Here is a 25,120-nt window from a genome sequence, read left to right as displayed (position 1 = left end):
TAAACTGCACGAATCAAGAAGAGGGCCGTGAAAATATTTGCAGATCCCTCGCATCCTGGACATAAACTGTTTCAACTCCTACCCTCAAAACAACGCTATAGAGCACTGCACACCAGAACAACTAGACACAAGAACAGTTTTTTCCCGAAGGCCATCACTCTGCTAAACAAATAATTCCCTCAACACTGTCAGACTATTTACTGAATCTGCACTACTATTAATCGTTTCATAGTTCCCATCACCAATCTCTTTCCACTTATGACTGTATGACTATAACTTGTTGCTGGCAATCCTTATGATTTATATTGATATATTGATCATCAATTGTGTTGTAAATGTTGTACCTTGATGAACGTATCTTTTCTTTTATGTACACTGAGAGCATATGCACCAAGACAAATTCCTTGTGTGTCCAATCACACTTGGCCAATAAAAATTCTATTCTATTCTATTCTATTCTGAGGGTCAGGAGGCTGATAAAACTGACAATCAACTGTTTGTGCTAATCAGTCTGTGCTGAAGCTGAAACGGGCTGTTTGCAGTTTGTTGCTTGCTGCAAGGTGATAAATTGCTGGGAGGCAGAGGCCAAATGTTGGGGTCAGTGGGTGGGTGGGGCAACATTTGGTGTATAAAACGCGCCCAAATTTTCACCCTCTTTTGGGGTGGAAGTGCATCTTATACTCCAAAAAATATGGTAATTAGATTTTTTTCAAAGGGTGTGGTGTTAAAATCAGTTTCATTTTTTCATTAGTTGCTGCTTCTTATTCAGATTAGGTCTCAGAACAATGATATAGCATTTGGGTGGAAATATGCAGAGCAGTAATCCAGCTGCTGAAGCCAAAATGGAGAAGATCTCCACAGCCACCATGTATTTTCCCTTGGTGCTCAAATAGGTGGGAACAAATGACACCCAGACACTGCAAAAGACCAACATGCTGAAGGTGATAAATTTGGCTTCATTAAAGGTGTCAGGCAAATTCCTAGCTAGGAAGGCCACAGTGAAACTGACAGCAGTCAAGAACCCCAAAAAGCCAAGGACAACATAAAACATTGTGGTGGAACCTTCATTACATTCCTGGATAATTTCTTCAGCCATGGAATGCATGTCAGAATCTGGGAAGGGGGGAGAAATTGTGAGCCACACCACACAAAAGCAGAATTGTGTCAAGGAGCAAGATAGGACAATAGAGATAGCCAGCCTTTCCCCCACCCATTTCCTCATTTTGGATCCGGGCTTGGTGGCCATGAAAGCAAGGACCACTATGATTGTTTTCCCTAGTATACATGAAAGAGCTACAGAGAAGAGGACACCAAAAGCAGTTTGTCGCAAGACACATTTCACTTGATTAGGTTGCCCAATGAAGAGTAAACTGCAAAGGAAAGAGAGCAGGAGAGCAGCAAGAAGGCTATAAGTGAGGTTCCTATTATTGGCTTTCACAATAGGTGTGTCCTGATGTTGAATGAATATCCCGAGCACCACAATTGAGATGACAGAAAAGGAGACTGCAATCACCGCCAATGAAATCCCCAAAGGTTCTTGATAAGTTAAATAAATTACACTTTTTGGGAGGCAACTATCTTTATCCTTGTTTGGATATTGATCCTCTGGACAAGGGAAACAGTCATCCAAGTCTGAAAAAGAAACCATTCATAGAAACATTATCTCATCATTTCATATTCAATATATTTCAATTTTATACAGAATTCTGTAGACTTAACGAGATTCCAATTTGATTACTGGAATGACCTTTATATGGTGCTGCCCTTAAAGACCATTTCAAAAGCAAAACTGGTTTGCATTGCAGTGGACATACACTTAACTCACCTAGTTCTATTACTCTGCATGAGCTTGATTGGCTCCTAGTTGCGTACTTTTATGCAATTCAATTTTCTGATTATCATCACCCTGGATGTCATTGGGCCAAATTATAGGTGAGACACCTTTCTTTAATGGTATCTGTCTTTCTCAAAAGTCTGACATGTAGGCATGTTCCAGATCTTTTGTGTTAACTGTTGCCATTGGGGAGTTCAGAGTTCTATCTGGTCTAGCCTTTTCCAATACTCTTCCATCTGAATTACTTGGGTTCCCTATCCTTTAACCTTGTTGTAGGATTGTGGTTCACATAAAGAATTAGGCTAGAATGGAGGTTGACTCAGGAACCTGATTTATCTGGGATGTGGTGGCAAGGGTGATTTGTGTTTCTAAAGATTTTGGTAAGCCACCATGGTTTATTATATGAGATAGGCACCCTTATACATTCCAGAATCAATCAATCAATCAATCAATTACTCATTTGGGTAAAATAGGAAGTAAAATCTTGTAAAAATTATGGAAACATTACCAAAGCAAAATTATCTTTATTTCCAAAAAGTAATGACAAAGGTTTCTGGAAAAAAACTGTTCATAATTTTTCAAGGAAACAGAAGAAGGAATAATTCAAATCTTCTTTTGCTCAAAGTTAGAATGAACTAATTGATTTTATCACCAAATAGCTTGCTGAAGTATGAAAAGAAATCAAATTTAAATATTTAAATTATAAAATTCAAGAATACGATGAAGAAATAATGGAATCACAAATAGAAGAAAAGGAGGTATTGAAGTTATTAATACTTTGGAATAGGGAAGGCACCAGGGTTAAATGGACTAAGCATAGAATATTATAAAAAATTTAAAGACTCATTGGTGCTGAAGAGGAAGAGAATGTTTAATAAAATAATGGAAGGGGAAAATATTCCAAGTTCCTGGAAGAAATCTTTGACAATACTGATAGCGAAACCAGATAAAGATCATACAACCCAGGATCATATAGAGCAATATCCCTTATTAATCAAGATACTAAGATTTTTACAGCAATATTGGCAGCTAGATTAGTGATGGCTAAATATTGGGGACAAAATTGGGATATTCAAAGAAATATCCCAATGAAATTTGGAGTATGGCAACAAATCATAAATTAACAACAGAAATTAAATTTATTAAACAATTATAATGAAATATGCGGGCGGGGATTTTATAAAAACAGTGTTGCTGGAGGGCAAAGGGAATAAACCTAGTCAAGAATATATGTTGTGTTGGAGGGGATAAGAGCACAATTGAAATATATTGTATATCTTTTAGTTGTTATAGAAGAAGAAATATATTTTAAAAAACGATCTTCATGTGTGTGTGTATATATACTGTAATATTTATAGAGATGTATAGATATTAATAGAGGTTAGGGATTGGGAAAAATTAGAAAAGTGATAAATCAACTTTATTCAGCGAATAATGCAAGAATAATTATAAATGATGGTGTTACAGAGCCAATAACTTTAAGCCAGGGAATGAGACAGGATTGCTCTTCATCCCCACTTTTATTTGCATTATTGATAGAGGTTTTGGCAAATGCAATTAGGGAACATTCATTGAAATAAATTGAAATAAAATAAATTTATTTGCAGATGATACATCATTAACATTTCAAAACAGGGGTGAAATGCTCCCGGTTTGGACTGGATCAGCCAATCCAGTAGCAATGGCGGCTGGTGGTTCAGAGAACCGGTAGTAAAAATCCCTGTCCCCTCACCCATGCCCACCCAATCACTCAGTCGCCCACTTGCCCACTTGCCGCTTCTTTTAAAAAATGCTTTTAAAAGGTAAAAAAAGAGGCTCTGATGATCATAGCTGAGCTTCCTGATTGTCAGAGCCTCTTTTTTGCTTTTAAAAGCATTTTTACAACCTAGTCACCTGAATAGGTTGTAAAAAATGTGTTTAAAAGGTAAAAAAAGAGGCTCTGAGGATCACAGCTGAGCTTCCTAATTGTCAGAGCCTCTTTTTTACTTTTAAAAGCAGTTTTACAACCAATTTTAACAATCTATTTGGTCGAATAGGTTGTAAAAAATGCTTTTAAAAGTAAAAAAAAGATTGCATGTGTTAGATTCGGGCAATAACGAGGCAGGAGACCAGATGAGTGACAACAACTCTTTAGTTTATAGTGAACCCAGCAGCGAACAACAGACAAACCCCTCTTTATATACAGTTCAGTCGGAGGCAACAACCAATCAGCAACATGCTATTTCCCGCTCTATTTTCCCTCCAAAAAACCCTTAAAGATACATTACACTCCTCCCCTCCCAGAAAACTTTTTACCCCTATTTACATAAAATGAATAATTATTTTTCTACGTAGTCACGTAAGTACGCAGGGCGTCTCCTAACTCTTTCGGACCTGCGCAGTTCATTATCTGGGAGTGAGTCGAGCTGGCCGGAGGGACTGTTCGTTCCTCTCAGCTCCTCCTCCAGGCCACCTGGCCTTAGATTACTTGCAGAGTCGTTCCTGCTTCCCTCCGGAGGGACCGGTTGGTGTCACTGGACCTCATCGAACTCAGATAAGTCCTGCGGTTTTCTCGGGTTTGAGTTAGCTGTGGATTCAATCGTTTGATAGTCAGGGCCTGTTTCGTCTGTTTCTAGACTTGTGGCTATTCTTTTTCTTAACTGGTCTATGTGGCGTTTCCAAACCCGGCCATCCTCTATCTCTACGAGATATGATTTGGGCCCAGTTGTTTCTAGTATTGTTCCCTTTTGCCAGTTTGGGCCTTCACCATAATTGTGTGCCCATACGGAACTGCCTACTGTCAATTCTCTTGTTTTGCCCGGTGTTGTTTTGTACCCGTCTGGTGTGTAGTTCGGGTTTAAACGGTCTAACAGGCATCTAAGCTTTCTCCCCATCAGTAGCTCTGCTGGGCTGCGGCCAGTCGCTACACAAGGGGTTCTGTGTTGTACCGCTAAGAAGGTGTCAATTTTTAATTGCCAATCCCCGGGTCTGAGTCTGGACAATGCTTCTTTCGCACTCCAGACGAAACGCTCTGCAAGGCCGTTCGTCGCAGGGTGGAAAGGCGCCGAGAGGACATGCCGGATGCCCTCTTCCGCCAAGTACCCCTCAAAAAGGGTCGCCGTGAACTGTGGCCCATTGTCTGAAACGAGTGTGTCTGGTAACCCGTGTGTTACAAAAAGGTGCCGCAGGACTGAAATTACAGCCTCTGCGGTCATGGATTTCATTAGAATGATTTCCAGCCATTTGGAAAATGCATCTACCACCACTAAGAATGTTTGGCCGTGGAAGGGGCCGGCAAAATCGATATGGATTCGGGACCATGGCCCCTGGGGTTTCTCCAACTCTCGGATTGGGGCCGTTGGTGGTAGTGATCTGGATTCCTGGCATGCTTGGCATTTCCCAACCCTATCGCTAATCTCCATGTCCATCAAGGGCCACCACACATAGCTCCTGGCTAAACCCTTCATTCTCACGATTCCAGGATGGCCTTCGTGCAGAAGTTCCAGAACTTTTTTCCGCAATTTCTCTGGGACCACCACTCTATCCCCCCAGAGCAAACACCCCCTTTGCACCGACAATTCCCCACGCTTTTTTACATATTCCCTAAAACGCTCGCCCGGCGCAGCGGGCCATCCTCTTTGCACCCAACCAATTACAGTCCTTAATGTAATGTCCTTGTAAGACGCCTGAGCCACCTCCTTGGAAGTGACTGGACCAGAGTCCAAAGAGTCAATTAACAAGACGGGTGTGCCCGGAGTGGGGTCTTCGATAGTCGCTGGTAAAGGGCATCTGCTCAAAGCGTCTGCATGCCCTAACTCCTTTCCTGGCCGATGTAGCAGTTTGTAAGAATATGCAGCCAGAAAGATAGTCCATCGGGTCAATCTGGGCGAAAGTGCCACGGGCGTTGGGCGGTCGCCAGCCAGCAACCCTAGTAAGGGTCTATGGTCTGTGACGATTTCGAAGTCGCGACCAAAAACATATTCATGGAACTTCTTTACCCCGGAGACTATGGCCAAGGCTTCCCTATCCAACTGACTATAGTTCCTTTCAGCCGAGGACATTGTTCGGGAGTAAAACGCTATAGGGGCTTCTGTGCCATTTGGTAGCCTGTGGCTGAGCACAGCCCCCACCCCGTAGGGGGATGCATCACAAACTAGCACCAATGGTAGTGTGCTATTGTATTGGATCAATAGGCTATCACTAGACAGGAGGTTTTTTATTGCTTCGAATGCTCTAGCTTCTGCCTTTCCCCAAGACCATGCAGCATTTTTCCCTAGTAATTTGTGTAGCGGCTCGGCTATAGTTGCCTTATTTTTTAAAAAGACCGCGTAAAAGTTTACCAGACCCAAAAACGCCTGCAACTCTGTTTTGTTTTGGGGTGCTGGGGCCTTTCTGATTGCCCTAACCTTGCTCTCAGTGGGGTGGATCCCCTCCCTGTCTATCCGATAGCCCAGGAATTCTACGGATCCTACCCCGATCTGGCATTTGTTTAATTTGACTTTTAGACCGGCGGACCGGAAAATACTTAAAACTTTTCTCAGTCGCACCCCAAGTTCTTCCATATTGTCGGCGGATACCAGTACGTCATCAAAGTACGGTACCACCCCGGGGAGCCCCTGCAGAAGCCGCTCCATTAAATTTTGAAATAACCCTGGTGCCACACTGACCCCAAATTGTAACCTGGTGCATTTGAAAGCACCCCTGTGCGTTACGATTGTTTGTGCTTCGGCCGTGCTGCTATCTACGGGTAACTGCTGATAGGCTTGGGCCAAATCTAGTTTGGCAAAAACCTGCCCCTGCCCTAACGAGTGTAGCAAGTGTTGCACCACTGGGACGGGGTAAGCGCTCTTTTGCAAAGCTTTGTTTAGCGTCGCCTTATAATCGGCGCAAATCCTGACCGACCCGTCTGGTTTCACTGGGGTGACTATCGGCGTCTCCCACTTCGCATGGTCGACTGGCACTAGTATCCCCTGGCTTACTAGTTTGTCCAGTTCCCGGTCAATCTTGGGCTTCAGGGCGAAGGGAACCCTCCTAGCCTTTAAACGGATAGGGGCAACTTGAGGGTCTAGGTTGAAGGAGATAGGGGTCCCCTTGTACTTGCCCAGGCAATCTTTGAAGACGTCCTCGAACTCCTTCATGAGTTCGTCCTTGAGGTCGACTTCATTTCGGAAGACTCCGGTCATTCCCATGCCCAATGCCCGGAACCAGTCTAGTCCCAACAAACTAGGCAGAGTCCCATCGACGATGGTGATGGGCAGAGTTTTTTCGAACTGTCCATACTTGACGTGGATGGTCGTCACCCCTCGAACAGGGATCCTGTTCCCTTGATAGTCCTGCACTCTTAGCTTCTGTGGCCGCAGTTTGCGTTTCGCGATAGCCGGCAAGTTTTTTTCTAAGTTGTTCCAGGACATGATCGTAATTGAAGATCCAGTGTCCACTTCCATTCGGCACGGCACTCCTTCGATGAGTGTTTTAATAAAGATTTTTTTTTCTAGGCGCGTTGATGCCTGGCCCACTCTCACGGCGGTCTGATTCAACTTTGCGCCTTTTTTAAATTGACCAATGCCGGGGCGTTTTGCGGTTCCCGCGCTTTGATTGGTCGATTTGAATTTTTGGCGGGAAGGTTGGGGCGCTCGGCAGGCTTTCGCGATGTGCCCTTTTTTTTCACATCGCCGACACGTGCCATCCTTAAATTTGCAACGTTGCCGTTGGTGTTGGCCCCCGCAACTCGCGCATTCGCCCCGGTCTTCCCTCTCCGGCCTCCCGGTGTGGAAGACTTCTTCCTCTTCCTCCTCTTCCGACTCGGCCTGGACTTCCTCGTTGTGGACCGGGGTTGTTTTCGCTGCCGCCCCTGTCGCGACCGGCTTTTGTAGCGTTTCTGCCGCTTGGGTAGACATCTCGTGAGCCCTTGCCTCGTCCAGGGCGATTGCGAGCGTTAGGTTGCTTCTGGACAGCAGCCGCTGTCGCAAACGGATGTCCCTGACCCCGCAAATTAGCTGGTCGAGCAACGCGTCTTCCAAGTCTCGGTACTCACAATGGTTCGTGGCTTTCCTCAGTGCTGCCATGTACACACTGATGGACTCGCCCTCTCGCTGCATGCGCTGCCTTAATTCGAACCGTTGAACAAACTTGGAAGGCGTTGGTGCATAGTGGGCTTTCAAAACAGTCTGCAGAGTTTGCCACGGTACCGCCTGTACCGGCGTTGGCTCAGAAAGCGATTCCGCGGTGTCAAAAACCTCGGGACCGCAGTGACTCAGGAAATACGCCCATTTCCTGTTGTCCGAGACTCCTTGGAGCTCGTTGGCTTCGAGGAAACACTCGAAGCGAGCCATGTATGACCCCCATTTTTCCTTTGCTGGGTCGAATGGCGCTGGCGGTGTATAGCTAGACATTGCTATTTACCGCCTCTTACTTGCTGGGTTCGTAAACTCCTGGCACCCTTCTTGCCTCAATATCCCACCCTCGTCGCCAGTGTTAGATTCGGGCAATAACGAGGCAGGAGACCAGATGAGTGACAACAACTCTTTAGTTTATAGTGAACCCAGCAGCGAACAACAGACAAACCCCTCTTTATATACAGTTCAGTCGGAGGCAACAACCAATCAGCAACGTGCTATTTCCCGCTCTATTTTCCCTCCAAAAAACCCTTAAAGATACATTACAGCATGCAACAGCTAATTACCCCCACACACACACGCACTGTTCTACTTACGCCATGCCTCCTTTTGGCATACATTGCATGTGGGTGCACACCTCACATTTGGTGTGTGCTCAGCACTGCTCATGTGCATGCACATGGCAAACCAGGAGTAAATTGGTTCAGATTTCACCACTGTTTCAAAATCCCGTAGTAGTTATATATTTACACCTGAATGAATTTGGGGAATATAGTGGAGATTACAAATAAACTTTGAAAAATCAGAAATGATGTTATATAACCAAATTAAGAAGAAGTAGATGTATTGAAAGGAAAGTTTAAATTAAAAATATTAAATATTTAGGTATTGACATCCCAAAAAATATTCCAGAGTTAAAGAAAATAAATTTCTTCAGTGAACCAAATAGTTCACAGAAGTATGAAAAAAAAAATCAAATGTTTCACTATGATGTCAAGCGCAATATTTTCAATCACCATATTTATTAAAAATATTTATTTATTAAAAATAACCCCCCATTTATATTTATTATATCATTGATACATTTAATATAATCCTTTGCTTACCCAACTGATCTGCTATCTTTCCTTCTGGGCATATTTTGCAGTCATAGCAGCAGGATAATTTTCCTTCCACTTTCATTTTGCTATGGCCAAGAGGACACATCTTGTTACAGATGGAAAGAGGTAATGCCTGTTCATAAATAAAATCAGAATTCACAGAAAGAATGTATCTTTGGCAAATTGTTCTTTTTATCAATTATACATATACAAACTCTTCATATTTAATCCCAACATTGGTGTTGCAATTTCCAGTTTTATTCCTGGTGTATATTCCCTACTGAATATTCAACTGCTTCTTATTTCATACCTATTACATTAATCGATTGATCATTCCCAATAAATAGAATAGAATAGAATAGAATAGAATAGAATAGAATAGAACAGCACAGCACAGCACAGCACAGCACAGCACAGCACAGCACAGCACAGCACAGCACAGCACAGAACAGCACAGAACAGAACAGAACAGAACAGAACAGAACAGAATAGAATAGAATAGAATAGAATAGAATAGAATAACAGAGTTGGACGGGACATTGGAGATCTTCTAGTCCAATCCCCAGCTTAGGCAGGAAACCCTACACCACTTCAGACAAATGGTTATCTAATCTCTTCTTAAAAACTTCCAGTGTTGGAACATTTACAACTTCTGAAGGCAAGTTGTTCCACTGATTGTTTGTTCTGTCAGGACATTTCTCCTTAGTTCCAAGTTGCTCCTCTCCTTGATTAGTTTCCATCCATTGCTTCTTGTCCTACCCTCAGGGGCTTTGGAGAATAGCTTGACTCCCTCTTCTTTGGGGCAGCCCCTGAGATACTGGAACTCTGCCATCGTGTTACCCTTAGTCTTTCTTTTCATCAGACTAGACATATCCAGTTCCAGCAACTGTTCTTTATAGGTTTTATCCTCGAGTTTTCCTCGAATTACATTCTAAAGATCAACTTGAGGCAATGTGGAAATACCTTTAATTCTGAATCCCTCTAAATATGCCCTCCTGAGGTCCCATTTTTTTATTCATGTCAAATCAAATTTGAGAAGATATTGGATAACCATTTGTCTGAAGTGGCGTAGGGTTTCCTGCTTAGGCAGGGGGTTGGACTAGAAGACCTCCAAGGTCCCTTCCAACTCTGTTACTCTGTATTCTGTAAACCAAATGAAATACCTATATTCCTTTCTTCACTGATTAGTTTTTAATTAGTTTTTAGGGGAAAAAACATGCATCCTCTACTTTAATGAATTTTGTATCTTATTTGAAGTGCCATTGCACTATGATTACATAATTAAGTAATAGATAAAAGAGAGAGAATCCTTCGCAGAAATTCTGTGTTTTTGAATATGTATTATTTTGATGTTTTATGCCATATTATTTTAATGTTTTATGCCATCCAAAGTTGCCTTGCGGTAAGATGGGTTGCAAACAACTTTTAAAAAATAAAAGAAATATTTGAAATAGATTTTAAGAACAAAGTTTCTGCAAGTTATTTCAATAATTTAAAGAAAGCCTTTTAAATTCTCAATTTTCTGCAAAAATATTACTGCACTTGGATTGTCAAAATTAGTTAGGTAGCTAGATAGATAAAGTTTCCAGTAAACTCTCCAGCTGTCTGCAAGGAATATAAATCTTTCCATTCCCCACTATCTTGTCAGAGCTGAAGAAGGTTCTTGGATAAGAAGCAAAACATCTTCAAAGAAAAAACAAGAAAGTCCAGTTTCCTCTTGAAAAAGCACCTTTCGGATCTCCAGCAAAAATTCCATATTTCATTTTGGTGTTTTTTGCAAACATTGTATTAAATGGAAAATTGAAACTACCAAACTAATACAAAATAAAACAACAACAACGAAAAAATGCATTTACATTCAACAGTAGATGGCGCGTTCTGTTTAACTTCAACATTGCGTAGATTCTAATAAGTTTCATTTTTATTAATTGAAACAAATAATCAAAATTCTGACAAGTAATTCCAGGATTTAAAATGCCTTATTGCCAATAAAAATTAGAGAGCCAATCTTTTTATATTCTTAAAGATTTTGCACTCTCTTCTTAATATCATTTTCTTTTCTTTTGGGTCTATGATTTTTCTCTCTGTAATTGTTCACTGCTTAAACAAACTCTTCAAAGAGTCCCTTTTCCAGAGTTTATTTTCTTTAGGGTAGGTTTCAGGTAAAAAAGTCACCTCACCCAGTTCTAGTCACTGTTCATCCACACTGCTCCAGCACAGTCTTTGCTTCTTCAGCTGCCCCAGCTTGACAGCAGCCATAATGGCCGCATCTCCTCTTCCTCATCGGATGAGGGGGAATTAGCCCTTGATCAAGCAGGAAAGCCTTTCTGCGACCTGCAAGGCACCCCTCCATTCTTCATCATCTATACAGGGTGACTTTAGCCTCTTTTGGGGCCCTCCAACAAAGGGATTCGGTGCAAATTCGCAGAGTGCCACTTTTCACATCCGATAGCACCGCAATATCAGCTGGAAGTCCTGGATTATCCATTTTTTTAAATCATTGAAACTACGGATCATAGATACTTTTTTTTTTCTTTTTTCATGCAAAAGGTGTTGCCAGGGATTTCCAAACAGCTACTACCATATTTTTCGGACAATAAGACAAACCTAAATTTACAGGACGCAAAAAAGAAAAAAATAGTTTTTGGCCTCTGTACATCACATTTTCATCCTCCCAGGACCTCAGAACCACTCTAAATGTTTTCACCCAAAACATGCCCATTTTGGCCTGTAGAATGCTTCTGGAGGCTAGGGAGGGTGAAAATGCAATGTGCAGAGGACTTGAAAACCCAAAAATGGGCCCATATTTTGGTGAAAACGGGCCATGCGAAGCACTGCAGAGTCCTTCTGGGGGCCAGGGAGGGCAAAAATGTGATGTGTGGAGAATTCGAAAGCCCCAAAATGATCGTATTCGGTCCATAAGACGCACCTAATTTTTCACCCACTTTAGGGGGAAAAAGAGGAGTCTTATACTCCAAAAAGTATGGTATGTAGATATTATATTTTTTCTAATCAAAGAATTTGACCAACCATCCCTTATTTCAGAGGAGATTATTAAAAAATTAATTCTAAAGTGTTGAAATCAAGAAATCAGTATTTTTTTTTCCAAAAAAAATCATTCTGCCTTAATAAATTTTATTTATTTTAAAGTACATACACCTCTAAAGTATTTGCAAATGCACTTAGAAAGAAACCCTGTATACTAAGATAGCTTAGCATTGGAACTTGTTAAGTGAGTTTTACTCCATTTTATGACCTTTGTCACCACAGTTGTTAAGTGAATCACTGCAGTTGTTAAGTTAGTAACACAGTTGCTAAGTGAATCTGACTTCCCCAGTGACTGGCAAAAGGTGATCACATGATTCTGGGACACTGTAACTGTCATAAATATGAGACAATTGCCACATGACCATGAGGATGTTGCTATGGTTGTATGTGTGAAAAGTGGTCATACATATCTTTTTTCAGTGTCATTGTAACTTCAACGAATAACATATGGACTGCTAAATGCTTGCTTACTCCAAATGTTGCTGTAATTGTGATGGTTTAATCATTTATTCCACAGGTATCAAACTTGGGGTATCCCATTGCACCCATGTGACCTATCGTGACAGTTTTTCCCTTCGTGGAGCTGAGGTGCGCGTGGCCTGCATTTGACGCATCTGGCCTGCGGACTGCTAGTTTGACATCCCTGATTTATTCCATCAATCCATGGTTAATAATTTCAGGAAAAGGGAAAAATGAGACACACCTGGTTAAATATGAGAGGCCAAATGGCTTCCTTGTCAGAAAGGGTGAGGAGCTTGTCTGGAAGAGCCTGGGGGTCGATCTTTCCAATTTGGACTTTCAGAAAAGATTTATTTGGAAATGTGACCCAATTCAAAATATCAAGTCCAGTTTCTAATTCCCCACTGGGGGCAAAAGAAATCTGTTCTCCAGCACTGTTGTTAAAGGAGACTTGTTGCAAAAAACGGTGGAGCTAAAGGAAGACGACAAAAAACAGGAAAGAAACAGGAAAGTTATCAGGAATCATTGAAGGGGATGGGAAAATTTCAATTTGTTTCTTTCAGTTTGGCCTAGGCTTAAAGAAAAATAAGCTCTTCCATTTTGCCTTGGTCAAACTATTTCAAACCTTTAACAAAATATAGTTTTATCAAATACATTCTCAACTCTCATCTGAAAAACTGAAAGATGACAATTCCAACAAAAAATCACTTTGCTTTGATCGAGCATTTCAGAAATGGGGAATTTAGTGTTCTGCCACATAAATGGCAAGATAGAGAATGACATGGTGACCTACTGGTGAAGACCCTTGCATCCCATTTAAAAGGTTAAGAGTTAAATCCTAAGAAGGGACAACTGTGTCTCCATGAGGGCACAAAGAGAAAATATCTGCTGTGAACTCTGTGTGGAGTCAGGAAGGGCATCCAGCCAGAAAAAACTCAGCTCCTTTCAATTGCCCTAACTCTACCCTGAATTAAGGGATTACATGGTCATAAAAAGAGACTTAGTGTAGGCAAAGTAGACTTCTCTGAGACAGGCAATTCTAGGACAAGATGGCTTTTACTTCCATCTGGGGGTAATTCCAGATGTTACTTTTTAGAAAGAAATAAACTTGGAATATTCTTCATGCAATTCATTGACAATTTTGTTATTCACTGGAAGTAACAGTAGGTATAGTTTCCTTTTGAATATGTACCTTTGACATCTTTGAATCTTAGTAACTCAAAAATTAAGCTGGTGAAGAATAATAATGCTATTCAATAGTTAAGCAGTTTTCATTTTCTACGTAAAAAATTGTCAAATATAATGGATTGAAAAATATCCTGTACATACCATTTTAGACATAAAATGGAGCTCGTATGTTATATATATATTGTGTCTTTAACTAAGCCTTAGATTAATATTCCTTTTTTAAAAATTTTCTTTCATATGAAAATATCAACTACTTCTATATAGCTTTAAAAACTACATATAATTATAAAGCATTCTAACTGTTAAAACAACACAACAAAACAAAACAAAACACAAAACCAGTCTCCTGTTCTGGTACTTGATGATTTCCCCAAATTTTTCATTAAACAACATTACTGGCAAAGGTGATCGGAGAAAAAGCTTCCATCTCCTCTCATCCATTTTTCGACCCCCTTTGAGTTTGGAAGAGTACATGGCCTTCAGAGCATGTGCCACAGCATAGACTGCATTGTAGACGCTGTAACTATGTGCATTTGTGGTGGTGTCAAAGACAGAATTAGGAAGAGTCTCCAGCTTTTCTTCTCCAGTGCAGATCATTTCAGCATTCCCATCTGTAATATCACTGGAGAATGAGCATTCAAATGCATTTTTCCAGAAATCCCTAATCAATCCATCGTCTTTTTCTAAGTTTGGCTTTCTATTCTGCATAAATTGTTGGAATCCGGTCAACTGCTTTGAGTGAATTGCAAAAGAAAGTGCACCATGGAGAAAATCAATGGGCAACGGTCTCTGCATTAGAATGGATGTGAATTCCATCTGGGCTGTCATGATCCAAACTTTGTCCTTTCTCTCCTTTGGAATATTATCATAACTGAAAAAATAGATCATTAGTCTCAAAGGCACCCAGCCTGCAATTTCAGCATATAAGATAACTGCAATGACTGTACTTTCCATGATCACTTTGAATATTTTGTCTGCATTTTCTATATACGCAGCAGCTTCATTACCATATATTATCAGGGGAAGACATTCTATAAAATCAAAGCAGATTCCTCTCTCTGAAAACATGGAAAGCCTCTTTTGAATGAATCTGTCCCTATCTTCTTCATACATGGAAACTAACCCAACCCAGGTCCATCCAAAATGCAACAATAAGTGCAGTATTCCTTGAAATTGGTGGTTGTCATCCGGGAACATCCATTTGACAAATGTTGCTGTTTCAGGATTCATCAGTGGAGCTGATCCATATGTGATCTAAACGAAGGAAGTCAGAAGAACGTAAGAAAGAAGGATTTCTTCCAAAATAAAAACAAAAATTAAAAACCAATGCATGTGGGTTTATTTAATCTAATCTCTGGGTTTGAGTGGGATTCAAAAATAGGGTGCTTAAAAATTAGGTTTAGATGACATATGCAATGTTGCCCATCAAGCAAAAAGAGACAGTCCTTTCAAGATGTTCTTTTTCATGGTTTTGCTGAAATTTTCATTTCAGAGACCCACCTTCTGAATAGAATAAATAGCTGGTGATCCTCTCATATTGATCCATTTTTTGTCTCACCTGGGGAAATTTGTAGTTGCACAGAGAGATTGCCATGTTGAGACAGGTGTTACCACGGGGTCCTCCAATGACAGCTACTGTGTTGGTCTGGTCATTACATTTGTAGTTGGGTATAAATTCATCTTTTGTAGATAGAAACTCCATTGCTAAATGATAAGTCGTACTTTCCATATTGTAGTCAGTAGCAATATAGAAACCAAGGCTAACATTGGGTAAAATCCCAGAATCTTCATTGATCTCCTTTACAGCAAATGCCAGAGCCAAAGTGTGCTGGTAATTATGAGTGATAAACCTTTGTGGTGATATAAACTATGTCAATATATTTCTGCTTCAAAATTGCACAGCTGTTTTATACATATATATTCATGAAGATATAAATTAGTGTTTATTGTTAGTTCTGGACATTTGGAATTTGGTCGCTATCAAATAATAGCCCTAGTTTTTATCAACTGGAAAGCACCAATCTAGTTGTGGCTACTTAACATTGAGCTAAGGTGGCATTAACTTAGACCCCATTTGAAATAATGAGTACAGTTCTGGAGATCTCACTTAAAAAAAGATATTGATAAGATTGAGTGAGTCAAGATATAGGCAAGAAAAATGATGCAAGGTTTGAGGGACAAAAAATATAAGGAAATATTAGAGGATCTGAATATGTGCAGCCTAGAGAAAGGGGGACATGATTGAAATCTTTAAATATATTAAAGAGTGTGAATAAGGTTCTAGAAGGCAATGTTCTCAATATTAATTACAACATAAGAACATGGGGACATAATCTCTAACTGACAGGAGGGAAGTTCTAAACTATTGCTAAAAGGTATTAACTTCACCAAAGTGAAATAGAACCTTGGAAACAGCTTCCAGGAGAGGTAATGGATCAAACACCAGTTTACTGAGTTTAAACATGAAACACATCCATTTTCCATGTTTCTATCTGATTTCAGTATTATCTATATCTTATCTGTATTATCGGAGAGAAGGAAGCCAACTCACACCTAAATGTATAATAATCTAAAATATGCACTGGAGGGTTCCTCTTTTATATCTTTATGAACCGAAAGACGAATAAGCTCAAGATTAACCAGAGGATATCTGCAATATTTAGATTAGTCAGTTTCTTGAGGAGAAAAAAATTCATGCAGTATTATCTATATCCTATCTGTATTTTCTAAGCAAAGGAAGCTAGCTCCATTTTACACCCTAGACCTATTATAACCTAAATTATGCACTAGTGGGTTTCCTGTTTTATATCTGGATGAAATAAAAGAAAAAAACCCCTCAAGATTCACCAGAGAGCTTCTGCAATATGTAGTTTAGTCAAACTTTTTTTTTACTTTCAACAAGGGACTTTGCTGAAGGAAGGAAATTTCTTGAGGAGAATGAAATCCATATGCTTTATGATTAAAATTAACAATATTCATCTCCATTTCAACATCAATATTAAGACAGCTCTGAAATTAAAAACGACTAAATATGGTCACTGGAACTGATCATATCAACTGACTAGCAAACAATACTTTTAAGCATAAAAGTGAAAGAAAATACATTTAGGTGTCAATGAAAGAAAAGAAGAGAAGCAAAGCTTTTGACTCAGTAGTACATGATAAACTTCTCCTAAAACTAATATCCTATGGCATCTCAGGACCCCTCCACAAATGGATAGCTGCTTTTCTGTCTAACAGACAACAAGTGGTCAAAATTGGCAATGCTCTATCAAATCCTGTTCTTTTCAAGAGTGGCGTTCCTCAAGGCAGCGTCCTTGGACCAACACTCTTTATACTATACATTAATGATCTTTGTGACCATATCTCAAGTAATTGTGTTCTCTTTGCTGATGATGTCAAACTATTTAACACCACAGACAATACTTCTATCATTCAAAACGACCTTGATCATCTAACCGCTTGGTCTAAAAATTGGCAGCTCCAAATTTCAACCAGCAAATGCTCAGTCTTACATATAGGAAAAAAGAACCCAAAAACTAAGTACATACTAGATGGACATTATCTTACAGACGACCCCCATCCCGTTAAAGACCTTGGAGTTTTCATGTCAAATGATCTAAGTGCCAAAGCCCACTGCAACTACATAGCAAAAAAAGCTCTAAGAGTTGTAAACCTAATTTTGCTTCTTTTCCAAAAACACCACACTACTAACCAGAGCATATAAAACATTTGCTAGACCAATTCTAGAATACAGCTCACCTGTTTGGAACCCACACCACATCTCTGACATCAATACAATTAAACGTGTCCAGAAATATTTTACAAGAAGAGTTCTCCATTCCTCTGAAAACAATAAAATACCCTATCCCACCAGACTTGAAATCCTAGGCTTAGAAAACTTGGAACTCAGTCGCCTTCGACAAGACCTAAGTTTAACTCACAGAATCATCTATTGTAATGTCCTTCCTGTTAAAGACTACTTCAGCTTTAACTGCAATAATACTAGAGCAACTAACAGATTTAAACTTAATGTCAACCGCTTTAATCTAGATTGCAGAAAATATGACTTCTGTAACAGAATCATCAGTGCTTGGAATACTTTACCTGACTCTGTGGTCTCTTCCCATAATCCTAAAAGTTTTATCCAAAAACTTTCTACTATTGACCTCACCCAATTCCTAAGAAGATCATAAGGGGCGTGCATAAGCGCACAAACGTGCCTACCGTTCCTGTCCTATTGTTTTTCTTTTCTTCTTCCTATATATATGCTTATACCTCCTTATATTTACTCATATATGTGTTTATATACTATATAATCTTTTTGTATGATACCTACATATATTGCAGGGGCCAGGTGTTCAGGCTCGGCGGGGTTTGAGGCCACGGCCACGGCCATTACTTTGGTCGCCTGCCGCCCGTGACACCGGGCTTTGATTTATAACTGCAGCAGCCTGGTGGTGAACAGGAACGGAGAAGAATTGAGGAATGGAGAAGGAAGGGATATCGGTAACGCGAGTGGAGTGCTCGGAGTGCGGGGGTTTTTCTCCCTGCGGCTGGAAGGAGCACGAGTCATTCTGGAGAGAGGAGAACTTAAAATAAGAAGATTACTGGTTTTGTGGAGCTCTGGAGAGAAGAGGTGATGGAGAAATTTAGGAGGGAGGGTTTGAGGCCCCTCCTCTGGGGAACAGTGGTGGCGCCCAGCTTCCGCCTTCACTATGAGAATCTTGATGACATCACTTCCCTTCGGCTTCCTGGTTGACTAACTGTACTCTGGACTCGTTGCTCCTGTGAGTGCCCCCTGGTGGATCCGGAGGAAATTACAAGGATACTGTGCTTGCCTGAGGATTTTGAATTTTTTTTCAAATGGCAAAAGGTCAGAGACCAACTGCTGGAGAGATGGAGAGAATTCTGGAAAAGTTATCCAATATGGACAAGAAACTGGATGATTTGCAAAGAGGCCAAACGGAAATAAGAGCAGAAATTGTGACTATCCAAAAGGATTTAAAGGATACTCAACAAGTCTCAGCAGAAAACAAGCAGAAAGTGGAAGGTCTGAGGGTGAGATGCGGCAGTGCAGAAAAGAGAGGAGATGACAGGCAATGCTGTGCTTGGACTACAGATGGATAAAATGTCTTATTTCCTTAGGTTTCAAAATTTGGAAGAAGTGGACCAAGAAGATTTGAGAGATGTTGTGACTAAATTGTTGGGAGAATTTCTTGGGAGAGGTGTTGATTTCATGAATTGGGATCTGGATCGAGTTTATAGAGTTAATTCACAATATGCACGCACGCATGCAGTTCCCAGAGAGGTTCATGTCAAATTTGTGAGAAGAGAGACGAGAGATGAAATTTTAGATAACAGAGGAGTGGGGCACTGACTTACAGGGGCAGGGAGATAGCCATTCTGAGGCAGATTCCCAGACAGGTACGTGAAATGAGAAAGAAATATTTCTTTTTGTCAAGCAAATTGTACCAGAAGGGAGTAGGCTTCAGATGGCTGATGCCAGAGGGATTGATGATTTTCCGGGAGGGCATTACGAAAAATTAGTACAATTGGAGGCTACGGCCTACGTGGAGGAACAAAGCCTCCTGGAATCAGATGACCCAGGAATTGAAGAAGGGAGGTTATAGACCATGGGCGGAGGCTGCCGCTGTTGCGGCCCTGGAGTTGGGTCAGGCTGAACCCAGAGTTCTGAGATCCAAAACTAGGAAGTGATAAAGATATTTGGTATTGTGTTGGTTTTCCTTATTCTCTTTTGTATGATATTTTGTTTATTCTTGACCCTTCTTTATTGTGTATGTAAGATTTGTAAACTTAGTTACTTCGTGTCACCTGCTTGCCATATGGCTGTTGTATGTGTTAAAAAATTTGAGCAAAATTCTTATATTGGATAAGAAAAATGAAAATTTACCATACCTGATATGTATCTGTATAAACCTTTTTTGACCAATAAAAACTTTTTGAACAAAAAAAAAATAAAAATAAATAAATAAATAAATAAATAAATGAGGAGGAGGAGGAGAAGTAGTCAGATACTTACATGTACTGATCAAGGATTTCATACTTAGGACAGCTATGAAAAGTGATCTCATTTGAAAGAAAGAGAACCTGATAAATAATAGCAGCAATGATTAAATCTCCAGATTGATAATATTTATGAACAATTGAAGGAGGATTATTAAATTTGTAAATGTAGGGAGGAGAAATGCTCATCATAGTTGGGAAAAAAGGTAAAACTAATGTTCTGAATATAACCAACTGACTATAACATGTAGTAGTCATTGTAGAGATCAAACAGTAACTCCTATGTTTCCATTCAACTACCTGACCATTCATTAATATTATCTAAACTTAAGACAATGAATTTTATTTAAAGTTAAAAAAAATGAAGTGTCACAGATGAAATACTAATCCTACCTATGTGCATTTCTGTATTTCTAACCAGATATTAATAGAATGCAATGTCTTAATCCAGGGAGATCACTTTTATAGTGCCTGCTGGAATTCCCTTAAGATTTGGAGAAGGAACAATCACTATCCTTCATCAGTAATCAGTATCATTCTTTGCAGCAGTACTTTGAAAAATATCAGAAGGAGACATGTTTATCGTATTGCAATAGTCCTTGCTGCACGGTTATGAACCTTTGGAAGTAAGGCATGAAGTAAACAAAAAAATAATAGGGCCGTAAGAGTTCATATGCACAGAAGAAAACAAATGAGAACACCACCAGAGGGGGGAAAAAGGAATAGAAACAAACCATTTGAGGTAATTTGGCCCACCAATTTTGCTTCATACATATTACCTTTTTTAATATTTAATACTTTGCTTTAAAAAAAAAACCCGTTATTCTGTTTTAATGCTTAATTTAATTGATTAAATTGTATACCAGCCAGACCGCCTCTCTGAGGGAGATGGGAAGTGAAAAAGGGTGAAATATAAATAAACAAATAAGAAGAGTCTTTCTTGAATACTATAATATTCATTCAAACTCTAGAAGGACATCACCCTGGAATGTTTCCACATTCCATAGAGCAGTGGTGAAATCCAATTTTTTTTACTACTGATTCTGTGGGCGTTGCTTGGTGGGCGTGGTGTGGCTTGGTAGGCATGGGTTGGTGGATATGGCAAGAGAAGTATACTGCAAAATCCCCATTCCCTTCCACTCCTAGGGAAAGGATATTGCAAAATCTCCATTTCTACCCCACTCTGGGGCCAGGCAGATGTGGTATTTGCCAATTCTCCGAACTGCTCAAAATTTCTGCTACCGGTTCTCCAAACTGCTCAAAATTTCCGCTACCGGTTCTCCAGAACCGGTCAGAACCTGCTGGATTTCACCTCTGAGATAGAGTCAATTGGAAATGGAGCTTTGGAATGGGGGCTGAACCTGTTATGGTGGACTTATGCTTCCCCTACTAAGAGATGGGCATTTTCAGAATGTTCGTTCTGCTATCTCTGGATCTCAAAATTCTGTAGCGATCAGGAGAACTTCAATCCAATTTTGAAAAAGAATTTTTGTAACGGGTTTGGGCCCTACCCATAACAATTATTATAAGTAATTGTGTTCTCTTTGTCGATGATGTTAAACTAACACTACCAACAATGCAGATACCCTTCAAAAAGACCTTGACTGTGTCAGAATGGTCAAAAATTTGGCAGCTCCAAATCTCAACCAGCAAATGCGAAGAACTCTTCTAGTAAAATATTTCTGGACGCGTTCTATTGTATTTATGTCAGAGATGTGGTATGGGTTCCAGACTGATGAGCTGTATTTAAGAATAGGTCTGGCAAATGTTTTGTATGCTCTAGTTAGTAGTGTAGAGTTTTTGGAAAAGAAGCTGTGTAAAATTAGGTTTACTACTTTTAGAGCCTTTTTTTGCTATGTAGTTGCAGTGGGCTTTAGCATTTATGTCATTTGATATGAGAACACCAAGATCTTTGACAGGGTGAGGGTCATCAGTAAGGTAATGACCATCGAGTTTGTACTTGTTGATAGGATTATTTTTTCCATTATGTAAGACTGAGCATTTGCTGGTATAGATTTGGAGTTGCCAAGTTTTAGACCAATCGGAAACTAAGTCGAAGTCTTCTTGAAGGGTAGAAGTATTGTTAGTGGTATTAAATAGTTTGACATCGTCAGGAAAGAGAACACAATAACTTGAGATGAGGTCACAGAGATCATTTATGTATAGTATGAAGAGCGTTGGACCAAGAACACTACCTTAGGGAACGCCACTTTTGACAGGAACAGGATTTGATATAGCGTTGCCAATTTGGACCACTTGTTGTCTGTTTGACAGGAAGGCATTTATCCAATTGTGAAGAGGGCCCAAAACGCCGTAGGATTTTAGTTTGAGGAGTAGTTTATCATGTACTACTGAGTAAAAAGCTTTGCAGAAGTCTATGTAGATTGCATCTATTGCTTTACCTTGATCAAGGTAAAGCAATAGATCTATTAAATAAATAAATAAATAAATAATAAATTTCCTCTATTTAATAATAATAATAATAATAATAATAATAATAATAATAATAATAATAATAATAATAATAATAATAATAATAATAATAATAATAATAATAATTTAATTTTTATACCGCTCTTCTCCCGAAGGACTCAGGGCGGTGAACAGCCAGATAAAAAACAATACAATACACTACAATAAAATCACTATTTAAAAAACTTATTCGATATGGCCTATAAAATAAAATATAAAATACATAATATAATATAAAACCCCATTTAAAATCCAATTAAAAAGCCCATTTTATGCCAGTCCTGCTTGGAAGAATAAATATGTCTTCAGCTTGCGGCGAAAGGTCCGGAGGTCAGGAAGTTGTCGAAGTCCTGGGGGAAGCTCATTCCAGAGAGTAGGTGCCCCCACAGAGAAGGCTCTCCCCCTGGAGGTCGCCAGCCGACACTGTTTGGCTGACGGCACCCTGAGGAGACCCTCTCTATGGGAGTGCACCGATCGGTGGGAGGCCTGTGGTAACAGAAGGCGGTCCCGAAGATATCCGGGTCCTAAGCCATGGAGCACTTTAAAGGTGGTAACCAACACCTTGAAGTGCACCCGGAAGACCACAGGCAGCCAGTGCAGCCTGCGCAGGATAGGTGTTATATGAGAGCCACGAGTGGCTCCCTCTATCACCCGCGCAGCTGCATTCTGGACCAACTGGAGCCTCCGGGTGCTCTTCAAGGGAAGCCCCATGTAGAGAGCATTGCAGTAGTCCAGGCGAGAAGTGATGAGGGCATGAGTGACCGTGTATAAGGCATCCCGGTCTAGAAAGGGGCACAACTGGCGAACCAGGCGAACCTGGTAAAAAGCTCTCCTGGAGACGGTCACCAAATGAACTTCAAAAGTCAACCATCCATCCAGGAGAACACCCAGATTGCGCACCCTCTCCATTGGGGCCAATGATTCGCCCCCAACGGTCAGCAGCGGTTGTAGCTGACTGTACCGGGATGCCGGCATCCACAGCCACTCAGTCTTGGAGGGGTTGAGCTTGAGCCTGTTTCTCCCCATCCAGACCCGCACGGCCTCCAAACACCAAGACAACACTTTGACAGCTTCATTGGGGTGGTCAGGGGTGGAAATGTACAGCTGGGTGTCATCCGCGTACAGTTGATAACTCACCCCAAAACCACTGATGACCTCACCCAGCGGCTTCATGTAGATGTTGAACAGGAGAGGCGAGAGAACCGACCCCTGTGGCACCCCACACAGGAGGCGCCTTGCAGTCGATCTCTGCCCCCCGGCCAACACCGTCTGCGATCGGTCGGAGAGATAGGACGAGAGCCACCGAAAAACAGTGTCTCCCACTCCTAAACTCCCCAACCGCCGCAGCAGGATACCATGGTCGATGGTATCGAAAGCCGCTGAGAGATCTAGGAGGACCAGGGCAGAGGAATAACCCCTGTCCCGAGCCCTCCAGAGGTCATCCACCAACGCGACCAAAGCTGTCTCCGTGCTGTACCCGGGTCGGAAACCGGACTGGAACGGGTCTAGATAGACAGATTCATCCAGGTACTGGGGTAACTGATGTGCCACCACACTCTCAACAACCTTCGCCACAAAGCGAAGGTTGGAGACTGGACGGTAGTTTCCCAAAACAGCTGGGTCCAGGGAGGGCTTCTTGAGGAGGGGTCTCACCACCGCCTCTTTCAAGGTGGTGGGAACAACACCCTCCCTCAAGGAAGCGTTGACAATTCCCTGGAGCCAGCCTCGTGTAACCTCCTGGGTGGCCAGCACCAACCAGGAGGGACATGGGTCCAATAAACATGTGGTGGCATTCAGCTGCCCCAGCAACCTGTCCATGTCCTCAGGAGCCACAGGATCAAACTCCTCCCAGATGGTCTCAACAAGACTAGCCTCCATCACCTCGCCTGAAACTACCCAATTTTGGTCCAAACCGTCCCGGAGCTGAGTGATTTTATCGTACAGATACCTGCTAAAATCCTCAGCACAACCCTGTAAGGGATCATCGCGCCCCTCCTGGTGAAGGAGAGAGTGAGTCACCCTAAACAGGGAGGCCAGGTGGTTATCTGCTGAGGCAATGAGGGTAGAAACATAGGCCCGCTTGGCCTCCCTCAATGCCACTAGGTAGGTCTGAATATGAGACCTGACTAGTGTTCGGTCAGCTTCAGAACGGCTGGACCTCCAAGCACTCTCAAGGTGTCTTTTCCAGCATTTCATCTCCCTCAGCTCCTCGGAAAACCAGGGAGCCGGTTGAGACCTATGCCGGGTCAGAGCCGCAAAGGCACGACATGGTCCAAACTACCCGCCGCAGCCTGTTCCCAGATTGCGACAAGCTCCTCGGCCGAGCCGTGGGCCAGATCACCAGGGAACAGCCCAAGCTCCGTCAGGAACCTCTCTGGGTCCATCAGTCGCCTGGGACGGAACCAACGCATTGGCCCCATCTCCCTGCGGTGTTGAGCGGTGATCCGAAAGTCCAGACGAAGGAGAGAGTGATCTGACCATGACAAAGGTTCAATGGCTAATTCTCGTACATCCAGATCATTCAACCACTGTCCAGAGACAAAAATCAGATCCAGTGTGCTTCCTCCAACGTGGGTGTGGCCGTCAACTAGTTGGGTCAGGTCCATGGCCATCATGGAGGCCATGAACTCCCAAGCTGCCGTTGACGACACACCGGCCGATGGCAAGTTGAAATCCCCCATGACCATAAGCCTAGGGTATCAACTGCCATCCCGGCTATCATCTCAAGCAACTTGGGCAGGGCTGTTGTCACGCAGCAAGGATCAACGTGATCAACAAGCCCACCTGCATACTATACCCCCACTTCACATAAAGGGATTCACAACTGGCTATCTGAGGTACAGTGGCCTCCCTCGGCTCTAGACTCTCTTTATTAACAACCGCCACCCCTCCACCCC

The 25,120-nt window shown here is 41.4% G+C and overlaps 1 protein-coding gene across 1 annotated transcript; it reads right to left on the bottom strand.

Moving 5' to 3' along the window:
- Nucleotides 1-736: 736 nt before the first annotated feature.
- On the bottom strand, nucleotides 737-15,426 carry LOC131197946 (vomeronasal type-2 receptor 26-like). The gene is made up of 5 exons (XM_058182452.1): nucleotides 15,283-15,426; nucleotides 14,121-14,978; nucleotides 12,781-13,008; nucleotides 9,036-9,162; nucleotides 737-1,632 (listed from the first exon to the last, which is right to left on the bottom strand). Exons 1-5 carry the CDS (start codon nucleotides 15,424-15,426, stop codon nucleotides 737-739), a joined length of 2,253 nt encoding a protein of 750 aa, XP_058038435.1.
- Nucleotides 15,427-25,120: the final 9,694 nt, after the last annotated feature.

The sequence above is a fragment of the Ahaetulla prasina genome, chromosome 4, assembly GCF_028640845.1.
Source record: "Ahaetulla prasina isolate Xishuangbanna chromosome 4, ASM2864084v1, whole genome shotgun sequence".
Taxonomy (NCBI): domain Eukaryota; kingdom Metazoa; phylum Chordata; class Lepidosauria; order Squamata; family Colubridae; genus Ahaetulla; species Ahaetulla prasina.
Note: the sequence above shows the minus strand (reverse complement) of the source record. Positions and strands in the feature narration are given on the sequence as shown.

Coding starts and splice junctions, on each gene's coding strand:
- LOC131197946 (XM_058182452.1), bottom strand. CDS start 15,426: ATGGAGTTTCTATCTACAAAAGATGAATTTATACCCAACTACAAATGT. Junction 13,009..14,120: donor TTCTCCGATCACCTTTGCCA/GTAATGTTGTTT, acceptor GTCTTCCTTTAG/CTCCACCGTTTTTTGCAACA. Junction 9,163..12,780: donor GGCCTCTCATATTTAACCAG/GTGTGTCTCATT, acceptor ATTTATGAACAG/GCATTACCTCTTTCCATCTG.